The 18,122-nt window shown below is 40.8% G+C and overlaps 2 protein-coding genes across 4 annotated transcripts in view; both read left to right on the forward strand.

Annotated features, from left to right (window-relative positions):
- IL31RA (interleukin 31 receptor A) overlaps positions 1 to 18,122 on the forward strand; it is a 75,508-nt gene that overhangs the window by 12,856 nt on the left and 44,530 nt on the right. For 2 of the 3 annotated variants that reach the window (XM_045565666.1, XM_045565664.1), the window contains one exon: positions 16,091 to 16,181. In XM_045565666.1, coding sequence (XP_045421622.1) covers positions 16,124 to 16,181 — 58 coding nt within the window. In that variant the 5' untranslated portion in view covers positions 16,091 to 16,123. Of the gene's footprint in view, positions 1 to 10,975; positions 11,046 to 16,090; positions 16,182 to 18,122 lie in introns of all 3 variants that reach the window. The other variant, XM_045565665.1, reaches the window with a different exon arrangement.
- LOC123647989 (PSME3-interacting protein-like) lies at positions 7,200 to 7,961 on the forward strand. The gene has a single exon (XM_045565667.1). The coding sequence runs from the start codon at positions 7,200 to 7,202 to the stop codon at positions 7,959 to 7,961; it is 762 nt and encodes a 253-aa protein (XP_045421623.1).

Genomic DNA, 18,122 nt, shown 5'->3' on the forward strand with positions numbered 1-18,122 from the left:
GTGGCTTTATATTTAAAGTGCATTTCTTATAGACAACATATAGTTAGGCCTTGTTTTTTGATCCACTCTGACAGTCTCTCTCTGTCTTTTGATTGGTGTATTTAGACCCTTGACATTTAATGAAATTATTATATATTATAGTTAGGTGAATATATACCATATTTGTTATGATACCATTTTTTATTTCTTGTTCTTCTTACCATTGTTTTCCACTCCTTTTCTGCCTTATGTGGCTTTAATTGATCATTTTATATGATTCCATTTTCTTTTCTTTCTTAACATATTAATTATACTTTTAACTTTTTTCTTTTAATAGCAGTTGCCCCAGAGTTTGCAAAATACATTTATAACTAATCCAAGTCCACTTTCAAGTAACACTATACTGCTTCACAGGAAGAGCAAGTATCTTAGAATAACCAAAAAATTCTAATTCCTCTCTCTAATCTTTTGTATCATTGCAGTCATTCATTTCACTTATGTATAAACTATAATAATTAAATACATTGTTGCTATTATTTATTTATTTTTAGAGATGTATTCTCACTATGTTGCCCAGGCTGGGCTCAAGCGATCCTTCTGCCTCAGCCTCCTGAGTACCTGGGACTACAGGCATGTGTCACTGTGCGTGGCTCCATTGTTGCTATTATTGTTTTATCTGTTCGGTCAATTCACAGTGAGAAAAAAAAAGTGTTTATTTTACCTTCATCATTTCTTCTCTAATGTTCTTTCTTTCTTTATGTAGATCTGAGTTTCTGACCTATGTCATTTTCCTCTCTTGGAAGAACTTCTTTTAACATTTCTTGCAAGGCAGGTCTACTGGCAATGAATTCCCTCAATTTTTGTCTGAGAGTCTTTATTTCTCCTCCACTTTTGAAGGATAATTTCACAGAATACAGAATTCTAGGTTGGTGTTTTTTTTCCCTCTCAACACTTTAAATAGTTCACTCCACTTTCTTCTTGTCTGCATGATTTCTGAGGTGAAGTTGGATGTAATTCTTTGCTTCTCTATAGGGTAAGATGTTTTCCCCCCTCCTCTCTCTTCTTTCAAGATTTTTTCTTTGTTTTTCATTTTCTGCAGTTTGAATGATATGCCTAGGTGTAGTTTTTCTGGAATTTATTTTGCTTGGTGTTTCTGAGCTTTTTGGATCTCTGCTATGGTATCTGACATTAATTTGGGGGAAATCTCAGTTTTATTGCTTTAAATATTGCTTCTGTTCTTTTCTCTTTCTTCTCTTTCTGGTATTCCCAATATGAGTATGTAACACCTTTTGCATTTGTCTCACAGTTCTTGGATATTCTGTTATTATTTCTTTCTTTATTTTCTTTTTGCTTTTCCATTTTGGAAGTTTCTATTTTCATATCCTCAAGCTCAGATAGTCTTTCTTTAGCCATGTCCAGGCTACTAATGAGCTATCAAAGGCATTCTTCATTTTTGTTACAGTGTTTTTAATCTCTAGAATTCCTTTTTTATTCTTGCTTAGCATTTTCATCTCTCTGCTTACATCCTCCATCTGTTCCTGCATATTGCCTTTTTCCATTTGGGCCCTTAGCATCTTAATCATAGTCATTTCATACTCATGGTCTGCTAATTCCAACATTCCTGCCATATCTGGGTCTGGTTTTGATGCTTGCTCTGTCTCTTTCAACTGTGTTTTTTTTTGCCTTTTAGTATACCTTGTAATTTTCTGTTGAAAGGTGGACATGATGTACTGGGTAAAAGGAACTGTGGTAACTAGGCCTTTAGAGATGTGGTGGTAAGGTATGAAAGGAGGGAAATGTTTCAAAGCCCTGTGTTTAGGTCTGTTTTTTAGTGAGCACGTGCTTCTGGACTGTGAGCTTAACAAGCGCGTCTCAGTTTTTTCTTTTTCCCCCCAATCCTAGGTGATACAGGATGGCTAGAGGGGGCTGTAGTTAGGTATTTTCCTTTCCCATTATGCTCTGGTAAAATAGTCTCTCTTGAGGGCAGGCCGTGCTAAGAACAAAATGCTCTGGTATATTTCAGAATGGTTACTTTCTTTCTCACCTGTCAGAAGGCTGAGGGTATTTTTCTCCAGTCTTTGCCATGAGAACTTGGTAGAACTCCTGGAGGTAAAACTCCCAAAGTGTGAGGGCCTCCTTATGACTGGGTCTCCCTGCAGTTTTTAACCCTCATACTTTTCCACATTGAGCCTCCAGCAGCTCAACAGTTACAGTTCAGGTTTTCCTACCCTGGTACTGATTGCTGTGGAAATGGGTTTCTGCTGTGATAAGTTGTGATTCCCTGTATCCACTTGTCTGTCTCTCCAATTTTAGGGGTAGCGGTTTGCCCTGTCACCTCGCTTCTCTGATAGATCTAGCAAGAATTGTTGATTTCCAGTTTGTTCAGCTTTTTACTTGTTAGGACAGAGTGACACCTTCTAAGCTCTTTACCTGGGGAAACAGAAACTGGAAGTCCCAGCTGTAAACTTTGGAAACATAAAGCATAATGATTTTTAACTTTTATATTCTGATTCCTATTATTTTGGTCTGTGCTTCTCCTTTGGGTGAATCAGAGATTAAGTTTTCTTATCTCTAAAAGTGAAGGCTTTGGACTTATTTATAAGGTAACTTCTAGCTCTAAAATTCTGTATTTTATGATGTTAAAAAATATTCCGTGATTTTGAAAACCAATACCAGTACTCCAGGTAAACCTGTTTACTCAGGCAGAGGCCCTATTACACTTTCTGGATTTTTAAAATAAACTTTATATTTGGGAATGACTTTAGATTTATAGAAAAGTTGCAAAGGTAGTATAGGGAGTTCCTGAATACCCCTTACTATACTGGTACATCACTAGTAACTGAACTCCAGACTTCATTTGGATTTCACCAGTTTTTCCACTGATGTCGTTTCTTTTCCAGGATCCTGTGCAGGGTACCTTATTGCATGGGGTTATCGTATCTTCCCAATCTCCTTTGGTCTGTGACATTTTTTCAGTCTGTTCTTCTTTTTCATGACCTTGAAAATCTTGAGGATACTGAATAGTGTGCTGTAGAATACGTCCACCAACTTGGATTTATCTGATGCTTTCCTCGTTAGACTGGCATTGTGGGTTTTTGGAAAGAAAACCACAGAAATGAAGTGATTTTCTTGTCACATTATATTAGGAGTTGGTGATATCCACGTAACGTCACTGATGAAGTTAACCTTCATCAGTTGATTAAGGTGATGGTTGCCAGGTTTTTCCCCTGTAAAATTACTGTTTTTCTCTTCCCTACTTCCTTCTTTGGAAGTGAGTCATTAAGTCTTAGTCCACTCTTAAGTGGGGAGAAGGGAAGGAATTAAGCTTCACTTCCTGGAGAGAGGAGTAGCTACAGGTACCATTTATAATTTTACTGTAAGGAAAATTTGTCTCTTCATTTATTTATTGATTCAATCATTTATTTATATTAGTGTGAACTGGTGTGTATTTATTTTATACTTTGCATGATAATCCAGTGCTCATTATTTACTTTGTTTCTTAAATTGTTCCAGTTTTGGCCTTTGGGAACTTTTTCAGATAGGTTTCTGGGTCCCATTGACATTCCCTATCCTTTTAATTTTTAAACATTTCCCTAATTTCTGGTACTCCAAGATAAGATGTTCTAGGCACATCTTGTATTATATTTTCCCTGCCCAAGTCCTAGAATCAGCCATTTCTCTGAGGAGCTCTAGGCTTTTTTAATTATAATTTTTCTGTTTTGGTTTTTATAAGCATTGACATGACGACCATCCTTGAGTGTATATCTCTGGAAAACTCCATGATTATTTCTTTTAGGTAAATGTCTAAAAGTGGAATTCCTGGATCAAAGGCACATACAAATTCTTTAACTATGTTTTCCACTGACAAAGCTTGATATGCCCATTGCCTATTCACAGGAGGAGAGGCCTCTAGGGCTGCAACGCAAAGACCATTTCAAATGAGACCTTATCCATCATTCAATCAATTTATCTATTTTATTACTGTCTATGACTTCCTTACCTTCAAAACAAACAAACAAACAAACAAGGAGCAAAGAAAGAAAAGAATTGAGGCTGGGTGCGGTGGCTCACACCTATAATCCTAGCACTCTGGGAGGCCAAGGCAGGAGGATCCTTTGAGGTCAGGAGTTCAGGACCAGCCTGAGCAGAAGCGAAACCCCATCTCTACTAAAAATAGAAAAATTAGCCGAGTGTGATGGCATGTGCCTCTAATCCCAGCTACTTGGGAGGCTGAGGCAGGAGGATCGCTTGAGCTCAGGAGTTTGAGGTTGCTGTGAGCTAGGCTGATCCCAAGGCACTTGAGCCTAGGTGACACAGCAAGACTCCATCTCAAAAAAAAAAAAAAAAAAGAAAAAAAAGCAGAATTGAAACAAGGAAGCAAAAGACCTCATCTAAATGTCTAACTACCCAAGAAACCACAACATCTGCTCCTCATGGGAGAAAACAGTTGAGGTGCTAGATTACGAATGACATTTCCTATTTCTTTTAATGGGAAGAGCACTAGTTAATTCACCTATTAATTTACTTTTTAAATGTAATTTTACTTGTGATCAAAATAATACAGGCACACAGTTTAAAAATTCAAACAGCACTCCAAGGCTTATAGTGAATAACAGCAACCCAGTGCCGCATCCCTCCCCATCGCCAGACTTTCCTCCCAGAAGCGATCACTTCCAATTCTTTTAGCTGTTTTTGGGGGGATTTATTGCCATATCGATAAAGAGCATGTTTATACTGCAATTTTTTGATTTTTCAATTTTAGACATTGTCTATTACCTTCTTACTATGGAAGATAAGGACTTAACCCTTTTACCAATCCTCCACTCCTCTCTATCCACCCCCACACACACTTTCCTACTCCATCCTCCCAATATATTTATCTCACAACTTTTGGTTAAATCCATTAATGTGTACATTGTTGTGACTGTGTAGTTATTCGTAGCTGAGCCACATATTGAACTATAAATGTATTTTCTTTTTTATACAACTTTTTCTTTTTCCTGGAATTAATATAATTATGCCTGTTTTCGTTTCCTTAATTTACTATGTATATATCACTAATCCTTGTCCAGACTTCTTTCCAAGAGAGCTGCAGAGTTTCCACGTTTCAACATCTGTCAAATCCATCAGGTCCTCTCCGTATTTTTTTAAATTTATTTGGGACATCCCTCCTTGAGCCCTGTGTCTGCCACTCCTCTGGGCTAGTTGCTACCTAAGTGTGCTACACTGTTGTCTTGGCATCATTCTTGGAATTCTTTCTCTGTCCTAGTTGAAATTCCCTGTTTTCAGGAACCCATTTTCCCCCTTTTTGTTTTGGTTTGTGCTCTTGTTTTGGTAGCACACTTTTTCCAATAATACCTTGAAGAAGGTTGCCTGGGAGATAAAGCTCTTGAAACTTTATATGTTTTAAAATGCCTTTATTGTGCCCTCCTCCCTTGATTGATTATCTGGTGGGTAGAGCATCCAAGGTTAGAAATAATTTTCCATTTAGAGTTTATAGGCATTGATCCATTGCTTTGTAGCTTCTGGTTTTGCTATTGCGAAGTCTGAAGCCATCCTCATTCCTGATCCTTTGTATGTGACTTATTTTTTCCTATCTGGAAATTTTTTTTCCCCTTTATTCTTGATATTCTGAGAATTCATTGTTTTGCACTTTAGTGTAGATTTGTTTTCATTTATTATGCTGGTTACAGCAGACCCTTTCAATCTGGAAACAAATATTCTTCAGTTCTGGGGAATTTTATTGTGTTATTTCTCCATGATTTCTTTTTTCTTTTTCTTTGTCTTCTTTTTTTTTTCCAAGCGTGAAACGAAGTTTGTTGAGGAGGAGCAAGATAGGTTTACAGAGCAAGAGCAAGATACATTTGCCACAGACATCGAACAGGCCCCCTGCTGTAACAAAAGGCTTCTCTCATGATTTCTTTCCCTCCATGTCTTTGTTCTCTGTTACTGGAACTGGTAGCGGTCGGATATTGGCTGTTTTTCATCTCTTTGTCTTTTTCTTCTATCTTCTGGGAGAGTTCCTCAACTTCTTAACCTTCAGATTTTAGCTCTTATATTTTTGATTTCCAAGAGTTTTTATTCTCTGATTATACCTTTATCATATCATCCTATTCATATTTTATAGGTACAATATTTTCCTTGTTTTCTATGAGGGTTTAAATAATAGTATCTTCCTTTTTTTTTTTTTTTTTTTTCAAGACAGGCTCTTGATATCTTGTTCTGTCACCCAGGCTAGAGTGTAGTGGCATCATCATAGCTCAGCTCACTGCAACCTCGAACTTCTGGGCTCAAGTGGATCCTCTGCCTCAGCCTCCCAGGTAGCTGGGACTGCAGGCACATGCCATCATGCCCAGCTACTTTTTAATTTTTTTGTAGAGCCAGGGTCTCTCTATTGCTCAGACTGGTCTAGAACTCCTGGCCTCAAGAGACCCTCCTGCCTCGGCAGGATTACAGGCGTGAGTCACTGTACCTGGCCAGTGTCTTCATTTAAAAAAAAAAAAAAATTCTGCTTTCTGCATTGTCTTTCTTCTAATTTTTTTTTCCCCAAATGGTGTTGCAGTGGGAGAAATTTAATCAATTTGGCTTTGTGGGGTTAGCTAAGAAGGGGTTGGGTGGTCTGTTTCTTTTTCAGATTTTCAACTGATTTTATTTTCCTTTTTCAGAGGTACAGTTACTTCTTGCTATTCCTGGTAATTATGTTCTAAAAAGTTACTGAAAACACTGAATTAGCAAATAATGAACCATTCTCCCTAAGGGGAATAAAGGGTTGGGTTCCTGTGAGCTTCTAGTCATAACATTTTTGTCAACTGATCAATACATAACCTTGTTTGATGTGTGTTTCTGTTTAAAGCTACCTCATTTCATATATATTGTTGATTCATCAACATTGAACTTGTGGCCAACAGCTCTGTAACTCAGGCCTGAATGAAGCTTATCTAGCACACATATTTTGTCCATGAGGCACATCACACAGCCTTCTTGTACTTACAGACACTTCAGCATTATGCTTGGGGGCCATTTGAAACAGCAAAATCACCATCAAAAGGCACAAAAATGGAGCTTCCGTATAGGGGACCATGTGGAGGTTCCTGAAGGGTGGTGTGCCTGTCGAGAGCCTGGAAGCTCCGTTCCCCTTCCCACACGCCTTGCTCTGTGCATCTCTTCATCTGTAGCCGTTATAATATCCTTCATAATAAACTCATAAACATTGTTCCATTATGGGTGGAGGGGATGATGGTAACCTTGTTATCAAAAAGAGGTTTGTATCTGAGGCAGAACTAGATGAATGGTGCAAGAGACAAGAACAATGGGAGAAAGTTCAAAAACCTGAAGATCCACAAGAATGCCCAGAGGAGGTTTATGACCCTCGGTCTCTATGTGAAAGGCTGCAGGGACAGAAAGACGGGAAGAGGCAAGAGTATGAGGAGCAGTTCAAATTCAAAAACATGGTCAGAGGCTTAGATGAAGATGAGACTAACTTCTTTGATGAGGTTTCTCGGCAGCAGGAACTAATAGAAAAGCAACTAAGAGAAGAAGAACTGAAAGAACTGACAGAATGCAGAAATAATCTCAAGAAGTTTGGAATTTCTTTAGAAAACAAGAAAGCAATGGAGAAGACAGTGGCTGTGCAATCCCTAGAAACCAAGAACAAGTTCTCCCAGGCAAAGCTGTTGGCAGGAGCTGTGAAGCCTAAGAGCTCAGAGAGTGGCAACAGTATGAAAAGACGGAAACCGGACCCTAACCCAGATGACAGGAATCAAGACGCCTCGTCCTGCAAGTCTCCTGGAAACACTTCACTGAGCGGCCCCTCCATCCTCCGCCCCTCCGCTACAGTCTGCACTGGCATCCCGCCAGGCCTGGGCGCCTGCTCTGGGGACAGCCACTCCGAATCCCGCCCAGACAGTGAAGGCACCAGCAAGGCCACCGGGAAGATCCTCTCCTCCATCTTCCAAACCAACACCTTTCTCAAGGACCCCTAGCTCCTCTGTCCTTCCCAGGGGGAGCTGCTGCCCAAGGGTAGATGGGACCGTTCATTCTGCCTCCAGGCATCACATCCCCCCAAAAAACTCCTTTGCCTGTTTCCTGTGTACACCGTGACACTTTTAACCTAATCTAAAAATGTGACAGAATCTACTTGTGGCCCAGATTGTGTTTGGTTTCTCTTCCTACTCCAGTGCGGATGGCCATACCTGTCCCTCTGCCTCCTTCCTCACTGATATGACGGAATGTGGGGCAAGGCCCTGCAGAAATGCCACTAACAATGCCCTGGGGGAGGGGCAGGCACCAGCTGGCTTGCAGAGGAGTTTGGGTTTTATTGCTTTCTGGTAGTGTCTTTTTTCCTCTCCCAACAGCGCAAAGAAGCAAGGGGAGTTATTGGACAGGTATTATTTAAATATTTCTTGCAGATAGACACGTTGATTGGTCCTACTGCATTGTGGAGCATGTGGGGGAAGGGAACTGACCTGGGTGATGAAATGGAGCCTTCCCTGGAACTAACCAGTCCTTGATGTTGTGTGACTAAGTAAAGATTATAAATTATATCTGCAGGGGGTATCACTTAAAAAAAAAAGACACAAAAATACAAAAAACATGGGACTAAACAGACCACAAAAAGGACATTTGCATATAGTATGAGAAGGCAAATAAGAAGGCAGAGTGTCATCTTGTTCGACCCCAGTTGGGAATGTGTGCATCGGGCGACTCAAGTTTTTCACCACTGCACGTGTCTGTGAATGACCACAAAAGCACCCTGAGTATTGGCTTTGGGGTTACAAACAAATTTTAGCAAGTAGGCAAAGTCACGAATGAGGAATCTGTGAATAATGAGGGTCGATTGTATCTACCTGGTACCCCAAATTCCTGAGCCATGTGAGATTCCATGGCATAATCATGCTTGCTTCTTGTTTTAGGTTTCAGCCCTTTTAGGTTTCAGCCTTTTCATCTTTTCCTATTCAGTTATCTCTTTTTTTTTTTTTTTTTTTTTTTTTTGAGACAGAGTCTCACTTTGTTGCCAGGGATAGAATGCCATGGCATCAGCCTAGCTCACAGCAACTTCAAACTCCTGGGCTCAAGCAATCCTTCTGCCTCAGTCTCCTGAGTAGCTGGGACTACAGGCATGCGCCGCCATGCCCGGCTAATTTTTTCTATATATTTTTAGTTGTCCAACTAATTTCTTTCTATTTTTAGTAGAAATGGGGTCTCGCTCTTACTCAGGCTGGTCTTGAACTCCTGACCTTGAGCGATCCTCCCGCCTCGGCCTCCCAGAGTGCTAGGATTATAGGCGTGAGCCATCGCGCCAGGCCTCAGTTACTTCTTGATTCCCTTCTGATTTTCCAAAAATGTGCTGACATCCCGTATTCCCTGTTGTGTCTTCCTTTCTGTTTTGTTTTGTGGTTCTATACCTTTGCTTCACCTTTACTATAATTTTTGTGGTGGTTTCTGAGGGAGTGGGGATAAATTCATATGCTCTGTTGGCCATGTCTTAACCAGAACTCTGTTTAATATGCACACTTTTATTCAGGTGTCATGTATGTAATAGGTGTTTACTAACTATTGGTTGAATAAATTAAGGAAGTGCTTGCTATTTTTATGCTAATGTTTAGCTTTCCTATATAGTACATTATAATGGGATTTTAAATATACTTATCATCTACTAGGTCAAAGACTACCTCTTTCTCCCCCTTACTTCTCCTACTTAGTGGAACATTGCTAAGGAAAGTGGTGAATGGGTTTAAAATAAAAAACCATGAGGCTGGAAAGTATAAATTCTTGTAACGCTTAAGTAGGGTTTCTTTCCTTTTGCATCATAATCTCTTCCCTAGTCTATCTATTTCTTTTTTTCTTTTTTTGAGACAGAGTCTCGCTTTGTTACCCGGGCTATAGTGAGTGCCGTGGCGTCAGCCTAGCTCACAGTAACCTCAAACTCCTGGGCTTAAGCAATCCTACTGCCTCAGCCTCCTGAGTAGCTGGGACTACAGGCATGTGCCACCATGCCCAGCTAATTTTTTGTATATATATATTTTAGTTGGCCAGATAATTTCTTTCTATTTTTAGTAGAGACGGGGGTCTCACTCTTGCTCAGGCTGGTCTCGAACTCCTGACCTCGAGCGATCCACCCGCCTCGGCCTCCCAGAGTGCTAGGATTACAGGAGTGAGCCACCATGCCCGGCCTAGTCTATCTATTTCTTTATGATTTTGTCAGTCGGTTACAAAAGGCTGCAAAATTGTAGTACTGAAAAGGACCCCAGAAATAATCTAATTTAACCCTTTGATTGATAGGAAACTGAGAGGCTGCCTTGGTTCAAGTCCTGGCTCCACCATTTACTTTGGATACGTTTCTCATTATTTTGGCCTCAGTTTCCTTGCCTGTAAAATAGGAATAAAAATACAACCAATGTTATGTTGTTGTGAAGACTGAATGAGATAATTAATTTAAAGTCCTTAGTACTATGCCTGACATACAGTAAGGGCTCTACATATTGTTAATTATCATTATTAATATTAGTGGCTAAGCTAGAGCTCCTGCTTCTCAGTTTAGTGTGTTTTCCTTTAGACATAAATAAGAATAAGCCTCTTTTCAGAGTTAGCTACCATTATTTTCTTTCCTTCATCTCCTTCCTTATGTAAAGACGATTACATGCTTGCATATTTCTCATCTCAAGCTAATGATAACTCTCAATGTTTCACCACATTTGTGAGGACTTCCTGAATAGGAAATTTAAAATTAGTAATTTCTTTTAGTTGTTTATGGCCTTTTCAGATGACACTTTTCCTGTAAAGTTGAGTGGTCTGCTGGAAGCACAAGATTTTTTTTAAATTTTAGTTACAATAATGCGATCCATTTCCCAGCATAAGTGGTTGAGTGCCATTCTGGCTTGGGCTGGGCTTAGAAGCAAAGGAAAAGCCCCTAGAAAACCGCAGAGGAAATACTCACACATCTTTGTGTGGATAAATTATGTCCAGATCATCCTTCCTGTCCTGACTTGTGCTGTAGGGATGGAGTTGCCTTTCGTGCAAATCCTCTGAACCAGCGGGACGGCTGTGGACCCTCCTGATTCGTGAAGGTGAGCAACGGCTGATTTCAGAGTCTGATAGCTCAAATCATCTTTTCTGCTATGTGTGGATTTTTTTCTGTTTTCTTCAGTGAAATTATGGGTCAGGTCCATCACATGAATTTCTGCTTAAACCGGCTGTTGACAGTGAAGGGGAAGCTAATCTTTGGAGGCACTATTTTAAGATGCTGGGTGAGAATGGAAAACCACAGGGGCCAGAGGTCAGGGTGGGGAAAAGATCAGAACATAATCAGTCTGTCTTTCAGGAAACTGTAGCTAGAGAAAATCAGACCTAGGAAATGCAGAGCAAAATCCTTGTGCACATTGGCATTTCATGGCAGGAGAGCTGGGGAAGAGTAAGTCACTAATAGCTACCACGGGGTTTTAGTGGAAAGAGTCTAGGCTTTGGAATAAGACAGTCATGGGTTCGAATCCCATTTATGCCACTTAACAAACGATTGTTTTTAGACTGTTCATGTGATATCTCTAAGCCTCAATTTCCTTATCTGTAAAGTAGAGATAAAAATATTAACTCGACAGGGATTTTTAGAAGTACGAGATACAATTTGTGTAGTGTAATTCGCACTTTGCTGGCTCTCACTGTTCCAATATGATTATGTTTTTGCCAGTCTCGTTGCTGATTGCCTCAGAATGTTCTTTGTATGAAGGCAGCCCACACCCCAAATTGGTCTATAGACTTTGAAACTGAATGTCCAAATCTGACAGCTCTTACTCTCATCTTGGGCAAGGTATAAAATAAATAAAATATACAAATATAAACATAAAATATATAAATAAATATAAAAACTCTGCCTCATTTACCACAAAGGTGCCAAGGATCTAAGGAAATCATAAATATGAAAGTGCTTGTAAATCTAAGGCCATTATTATTACTGCAGACTCCAAAAACATTTAAAAGAAATTGAGAACAAGAAACCCTCCTACTTGATCAGTGAAAGTAAAACTATAAACCAAATCCTACTGGTCTGTGAGGAATCCCGAGGGACTGAGTGAGGCTAGCAGCCTGCTACCTACTTCCGCCCTCCCCATGTTATGAATCTACAGGTACTTGAGTTTATGGCCAAAGTGCTGTCTGGGGAATTTACTCCCTCTTCTTTGCCATTCTTTAAAAACCCAATTCCATACTACGGGAGATAGTGCCTGGCGCAGAATGGGAGTCGGCAAACATCAGTTGAGTGAATGCATGCATGAGTCAGTTACAGTAGGGCCAGCCCTGGGAAAATCACAGAGTGGAACATTTTGTACAAGTGAAATGAGATGAACCTTAGCACCCAGGACATAGTCTAGAGTGGGAACTGAGTTGACAAAGGGCAGCCTATGGGTATGCCTGTAATGGGGGATTGCTAGGGAGTAGAACAGCCACCCTCTATGTCCTTTGCTTTAGTCCTGTGAGACAGGGTGTGGGGAGGCAGTGATAATTTAACCTGCTAACATTTGTAGCATCTACTGGCAAAAGCAGTAGCTCCCCCCTTTGCTTTCTCCCTCTTGCCCTGTCACCAGCTACTGCTGGTAGCCAGCAATAATTGCTTGGATTTGTTTCCAGCCATTCTACTCCAAACAGTAGCTACAACTAGGTCTATATCTCTAAAGAGAGGACACCACCAGCTACTTGAGAGGCATCACTGTATATTCTAAGAGCCCAGCGTGGCATCCTCATGGTGTTGTTTGAGAATTCTAGGGCTCTGCTAAGTGCTTTATTCAGATGAGGTCCCACCAGTGTGAGATTGTCTATTTCTAGGAAGTGACCTCTCTTTGGAGAACAGTTATTCAAAGCTGCTGCATTTCAAAAGTTAAGGCTGGTGACCCAGGGATGCAGGAAGTGGTTGATGGGTCTCCTGAAGAGCACAGCAGAATCTTTGGAAATTTCCTGTGGCCCAGATTTGGGGAGGCTGGTCAGCCTCATTTAAGCCTTCAAGAGATAGATAGATTGAAACAAATGAGAAAATCTTTCTAATGACTGGAAGGTTCATATTCTTTGTTCAGGGCACCCTTGTGCTAATTTAAGCCCAGAATCAGGGCAATCAGAAAGGGAGGTTTTTGGTTTTGAGGTATCTTTCATCATGGTGCTGGTGAGGTCTTGTGGCTGCGCTGATTGAGTCTGTCGCTCCAGCGACAGGAAATTCATAATTTCCTCTCATAGCACTGCATAAAAACTGCCAACTTCTCTTTTTTAACCATCAATGTTTTACATTCTAAGCTGACCTTTCCTTTCTGTCCTCAAAGCCTTCTGCCAGTTAGGATACAATTAGTTGAGTGTGTTCCTACAACTAAATGACCATAAAGATTTTTCCAGATCCAATCCTCTGAGATTGCACACAGGTTTCCTTACCTGGAGTTCTAGGTGAACTCATGATCTTCAGTTGCACAATTGCCCACTGCAGATAGCTAGGATCACCTTAGCTGAACTCTCCTCCTAAGCTCCCGGGAGGAGCTCGCATTTGTTCACACTGACTACCACCAATTCAGGCCTTTTGAGGGTGGTTCTCTGGTGTGAGAGGGAAAGTGGAAAAGGCTCTGGAGGGTAAGCAAGCGTTAGAATGAGGGATTTCAGCCTACTGGCAAGGCTTGTTGACTTTCCACAGTCAGTAGCTCATTTCTGTCCCCAGATGCTCTATGTGCACATTGCACTGTTGTAATTACAGCACTTACCGCGTGACATTTGAAGTTACTGGGCGTGCTTCTGTCTCTGGTCGCAAGTAGACCAATGGTTCTCAACCCATTCCTGTTCAAACCCACTGGAGGAATGTGCCACGAGGGTCATCAGTAATGGTAGCTCACTCCGAAATTTGTAGTTTGAAAAAATACTCCTGCCACTCTCTCCATCCTCTGCCCCCTTCCCCTTGTTACTAACAGTCGCTGAACTAGAATATGAGCTCTTTGAAGTCAGAGATGGGCTCTTTTTTCATTCCCAGCACTTACTATGTGGCTGGGACAGTGCTGAATGAATAAGAGAATGCCTGAGGTCACCAGCTCCTTTGTGAGAGTGCCAGCACTGGAACTCAGGCAGTCTCAATTTCTAGAACGCCACGCTCTTCAACTCCTGCAATGTTTCTAGCTTTGATTCTGGGTATGATTAAGTACTGTTGATTTTTTTAAAGTTTCTTTTTAAAATTGCACAAATAATAGGTGAGTGTTCTCATTGTAAAGGAATCAAGCAATAATTACCATTAACTTAGAAATATTTATATATATTAATATTTTATTCAACATTTAATATTGATAAGATTTAAAATGCAAAAACGAGACCGGGTACGGTGGCTCATGCCTGTAATCCTAACACTCTGGGAGGCTGAGGAGGAGGATCAGTTAAGGTCAGGAGTTCAAGACCAGCCTGAGCAAGAGCGAGACCCCATCTCTACTAAAAATGGAAAATTAGCCGGGCATGGTAGCATGCACCTGTAATCCCAGCTTCTCAGGAGACTACAGCAGGAGAATCGTTTGAACCCAGGAGTTTGAGGTTGCTGTGAGCTAGGCGACGCCACGGCACTGTAGCCCAGGTGACAGAGCAAGACTCCATCTCAAAAAAAATAAAAAATAAAATAATAAAATAAAATGCAAAACCTCTTGTGAGAATAACAGTATCAGCAGTGGCATCCATAATTATTCATTTATTTAATTGTTAGGACTGCCAGCATCTTGGCTTTTATAGTCTCCACAGTTAGGCCCTCCTCCCTTTCCAGTATGCTTTTAGGACTTATAAATAATGTGAGCTAGGACCAAAGGCACGTCTTCTGCCTATGAGATGGGGAAAATTAAGACAGCTTTCTGAATAATTAGACACAAAAGAACGCTATTAATGTTACAATTAATTTTTAAAAACATTTATTCTTTATTGAAAAATTTAAAATTTTCCCTTTTGTACCCATTTAAATCAAAGCACCTATTTTTTTTGAGAGAAAAACTACTGTAATTCAGTAATATCAGGCATTACCACTTTCTATTATATAACCAGTCTTTTATTGTTTCATGATAGTATTTTGATTATTATAGATCCAAGTTCTCATTGTGTTTTATTACATTAGGAATTTTAAATTAATTGTTTCAACTGCTTTGTATATGAGAAAATTTTATCCCTGTAGTTTTTGCCGGAAATGCTGCATGGGAATTTTTCTAAAATGATTTATTTTGTTAAGAACCCTTTTTTCTCTTTTTTTTCTATAACGATCTGGCAGATGAAAATGTAGCATCATTTCTTTCTTCCTGAAATGAGTTATTGCTTTTACATTTGCTTTACCCTTAGACTATCCCACTGTTTTATCTGGGATAAGATCAGGAGCCAGCAGGCTTCTGGTTCTAATTAACAACTAAATTCCACGAAGTACTGAGTGTCTACCTAGTACTGGGTACTGCCTTAAATACTAGGGCTTCAAAGAGGACTAAGAGAGACTCCACGTTCGAGAAGCTCCCTGCGTGTAGGGAAGCCAACAGGGATACTGCTGAACACCGTTCCGTGCGTGTGACATGCTGTAGTACAAATGCCACACAGCCGAGGGTGGGACACAAAGGAGGGACTGACTAGTCACCTCCATGTGGGAATTCAGGGAGGGTGTCTTGGAGAAAGTTAGCCTTGAGATGAGTCTGGAAAGATGATTAATTTGGCAAGAATGAGGGGAAAGGAGCATTGTCGGCATGTCTGAGGCATGCAGATGTGAGGTAGCACGGTGCTTTGGGGAAACTCTGAGTTGTCCCACTTGCCTGGCGTGCTGGGGAGCTGTGGCAGGGGCCAGAGGAGGCGTCAGATCCGTACAGATTCACAGTGCTTGTTTTCCTAGAGCATATTCTTGGTTGGTGTACTTTTCCTATTACACAATGCAGTGGATTATGGACACAGGGAAAACATTGTAGTAACTCATCTTTAAAACATTGACTGGGACTGATGGAGTAATTATAAAGGGATCTATGTGATGATAGTCAATAAAATTTTTTTAAAAATAATCTTTCTTCCCTCTAAAATTCCTAGAATCTGTTTTCTCTGGAAATAGAGTGTTTGAAAAGAGGTAGGGAGCAAACCAACTCTTGACAGGTGATATTTTCAGCTCTCTCCCCAGCCTTCGTGTGTTGACTTGGGGATGATGTGGACCTGGGGACTGTGGACATTTCCTCTGCTCTGCAAACTCAGCCTGGCAGGTAGGTCGGCCTGGGCCTTTCTATGGGGTCGTGTGATTGCTGTTGCCTTCTTTGGACAAAAATTGTTGTCTTCAGAACAAAGGGACCTCTGGACCATAGACATCCACAGACAGACAATAGAGGGTTTGTGAGCACCTGAATTTGTGTGTGTGTCTGTGTGTGTATGTGCCAGAGTCATGTATACTCACGCATGTGCAAATTTGTCAGGATGGCTTATCATGCTTTCTAAGGGAGATATGACCCCCAAAATGCCAAGATCCACTGTTTTAGAGTATAGTGTTAGCCCCTTATCCTCAGGGGATATGTTCCAAGACCCCCAGGGGATGCTTGAAACTGTGGGTAGTACTGAACCCTATGTATACTATGTTTTTCCTACACATACATATCTATGATAGAGTTTAATTTATAAACTTTAATGAATAAGTAATAATTTATTTTTCTCACAGTTCTGGAGGCTGCAAGTTCAGCATCGAGGTGTCAGCAGGGTTGGTTTCCTCTGAGGCCTCTCTCCATGCCTTGCAGATGGCCACCCTCTTGCTGCCTCTTCACGTGGTCATCCCTCTGTGCCTGCATGTCCCGGTGTCTGTCCTTGCAGGGATACCAGTCAGATTGGATTAGGGGCCACCCTACTGGCCTCATTGGAAGTCAGTTACCTCTTTAAGGGCCCTAGCTCCAAATATAGTCACATTCTGAGGTACTGGGGGTTAGAGCTTCAATTGATGAATTTTGCAGGGGATACAATCAGCTTACAACGTGTAGTAATTGGTGATCAGCAAGAGGGCAGTTGTGACCCAGAGACAATGAGAATGTCTTCAGACTTCTGACCTGGTGTAGCCTGCCTTGCAGCCCCCTGGGGTTACACGTGTGGCACTCAGGGGCTTGAGAGATTCAGGCAGGAGGCCCGTTGCTCTCCTCTCGTCTGGGCCCTCGTGGCCAGCTCAAGATCAACAGTTGCTCCCAGTTGGCCAGTCTGAAGTTCTAGTTACATTCACCATGGCTCCTGTCAAGTCACCCTTTCCCTCAACTTGTCTTTTTCTGTCTTCTGTCTCTGTCTTCTTCTCTTTTTCTCAGCTGCACATACACCATGTCCTGTAAAATTACTCCAGTTTCCACCACTCTTCCCATCTAGGATATCTTCCCCTTGGACTTGCTCAGCCTTTGTCTTCTTCTATGTCAAGATGTTTTTCAAATCACTGACTTTGAAACAGCACCAGAGTGATGCATCATAGAGGGAAAGAGGAAGATTGAGAACATCTTTTTAATTTTGAAAATGCTCCTCTTGCACATGGGAAATTCTCTGATAAACAAGAACATTCTACCAGTCTTCCTTAGAGGAAAGTTAATGAATATGTCCCCTTATTTCTAGAACTAGGAGTTTTTTGTTTTTGTTTGTTTGTTTGTTTTGAGAGTGTGGGGAACGATAGATGGAGGGGCCAGCAAACCTGGCCTTTAGTTGTCTGTTTTATAAGAATAAAAATTCTATTTTTGAATAATTTTAGATTTATAGGAGAAAATGTGTCCACAGTAGCTGGGTTACGGTTTGGTTTTATATATTCATGGAGACAGGAATTACATGTAAGACCTTAAGTCAATACGTGAGGTGTGTACATTGGTTTGGGACATCTCAAAGCAGAGGTAGGGGTGGTGGGGTAGTAGTGGTGGTGGACTTACAGGTTATAGGTGGGTTTAAATATTCTTTGATTTGCAATTGGCTGAAGAAATGAAGCTTTGTCTAAAGGCTTGGAATGTTTTCACTTAAGGTAAGGATGTCTGTTAATCAGAGACAAGGCACCAGACATTTACCAGAACTCGAGTGATCTGTTGATCTGTTAAGGATATACAGGGCCTTGTAGGTGTGGTTTAAGCTTTGTCTTGCATAGCTTTAGGCCTGTTAATGATTTAGTATCTTATTGTTACAAAGAATATCACCGAAAAGGGAGG

Source organism: Lemur catta, chromosome 12 (genome assembly GCF_020740605.2).
Source record: "Lemur catta isolate mLemCat1 chromosome 12, mLemCat1.pri, whole genome shotgun sequence".
Taxonomy (NCBI): domain Eukaryota; kingdom Metazoa; phylum Chordata; class Mammalia; order Primates; family Lemuridae; genus Lemur; species Lemur catta.

Excerpts from the sequence above, each read along its gene's own strand:
- LOC123647989 (XM_045565667.1), top strand. The coding sequence starts at position 7,200 with ATGGGTGGAGGGGATGATGGTAACCTTGTTATCAAAAAGAGGTTTGTA.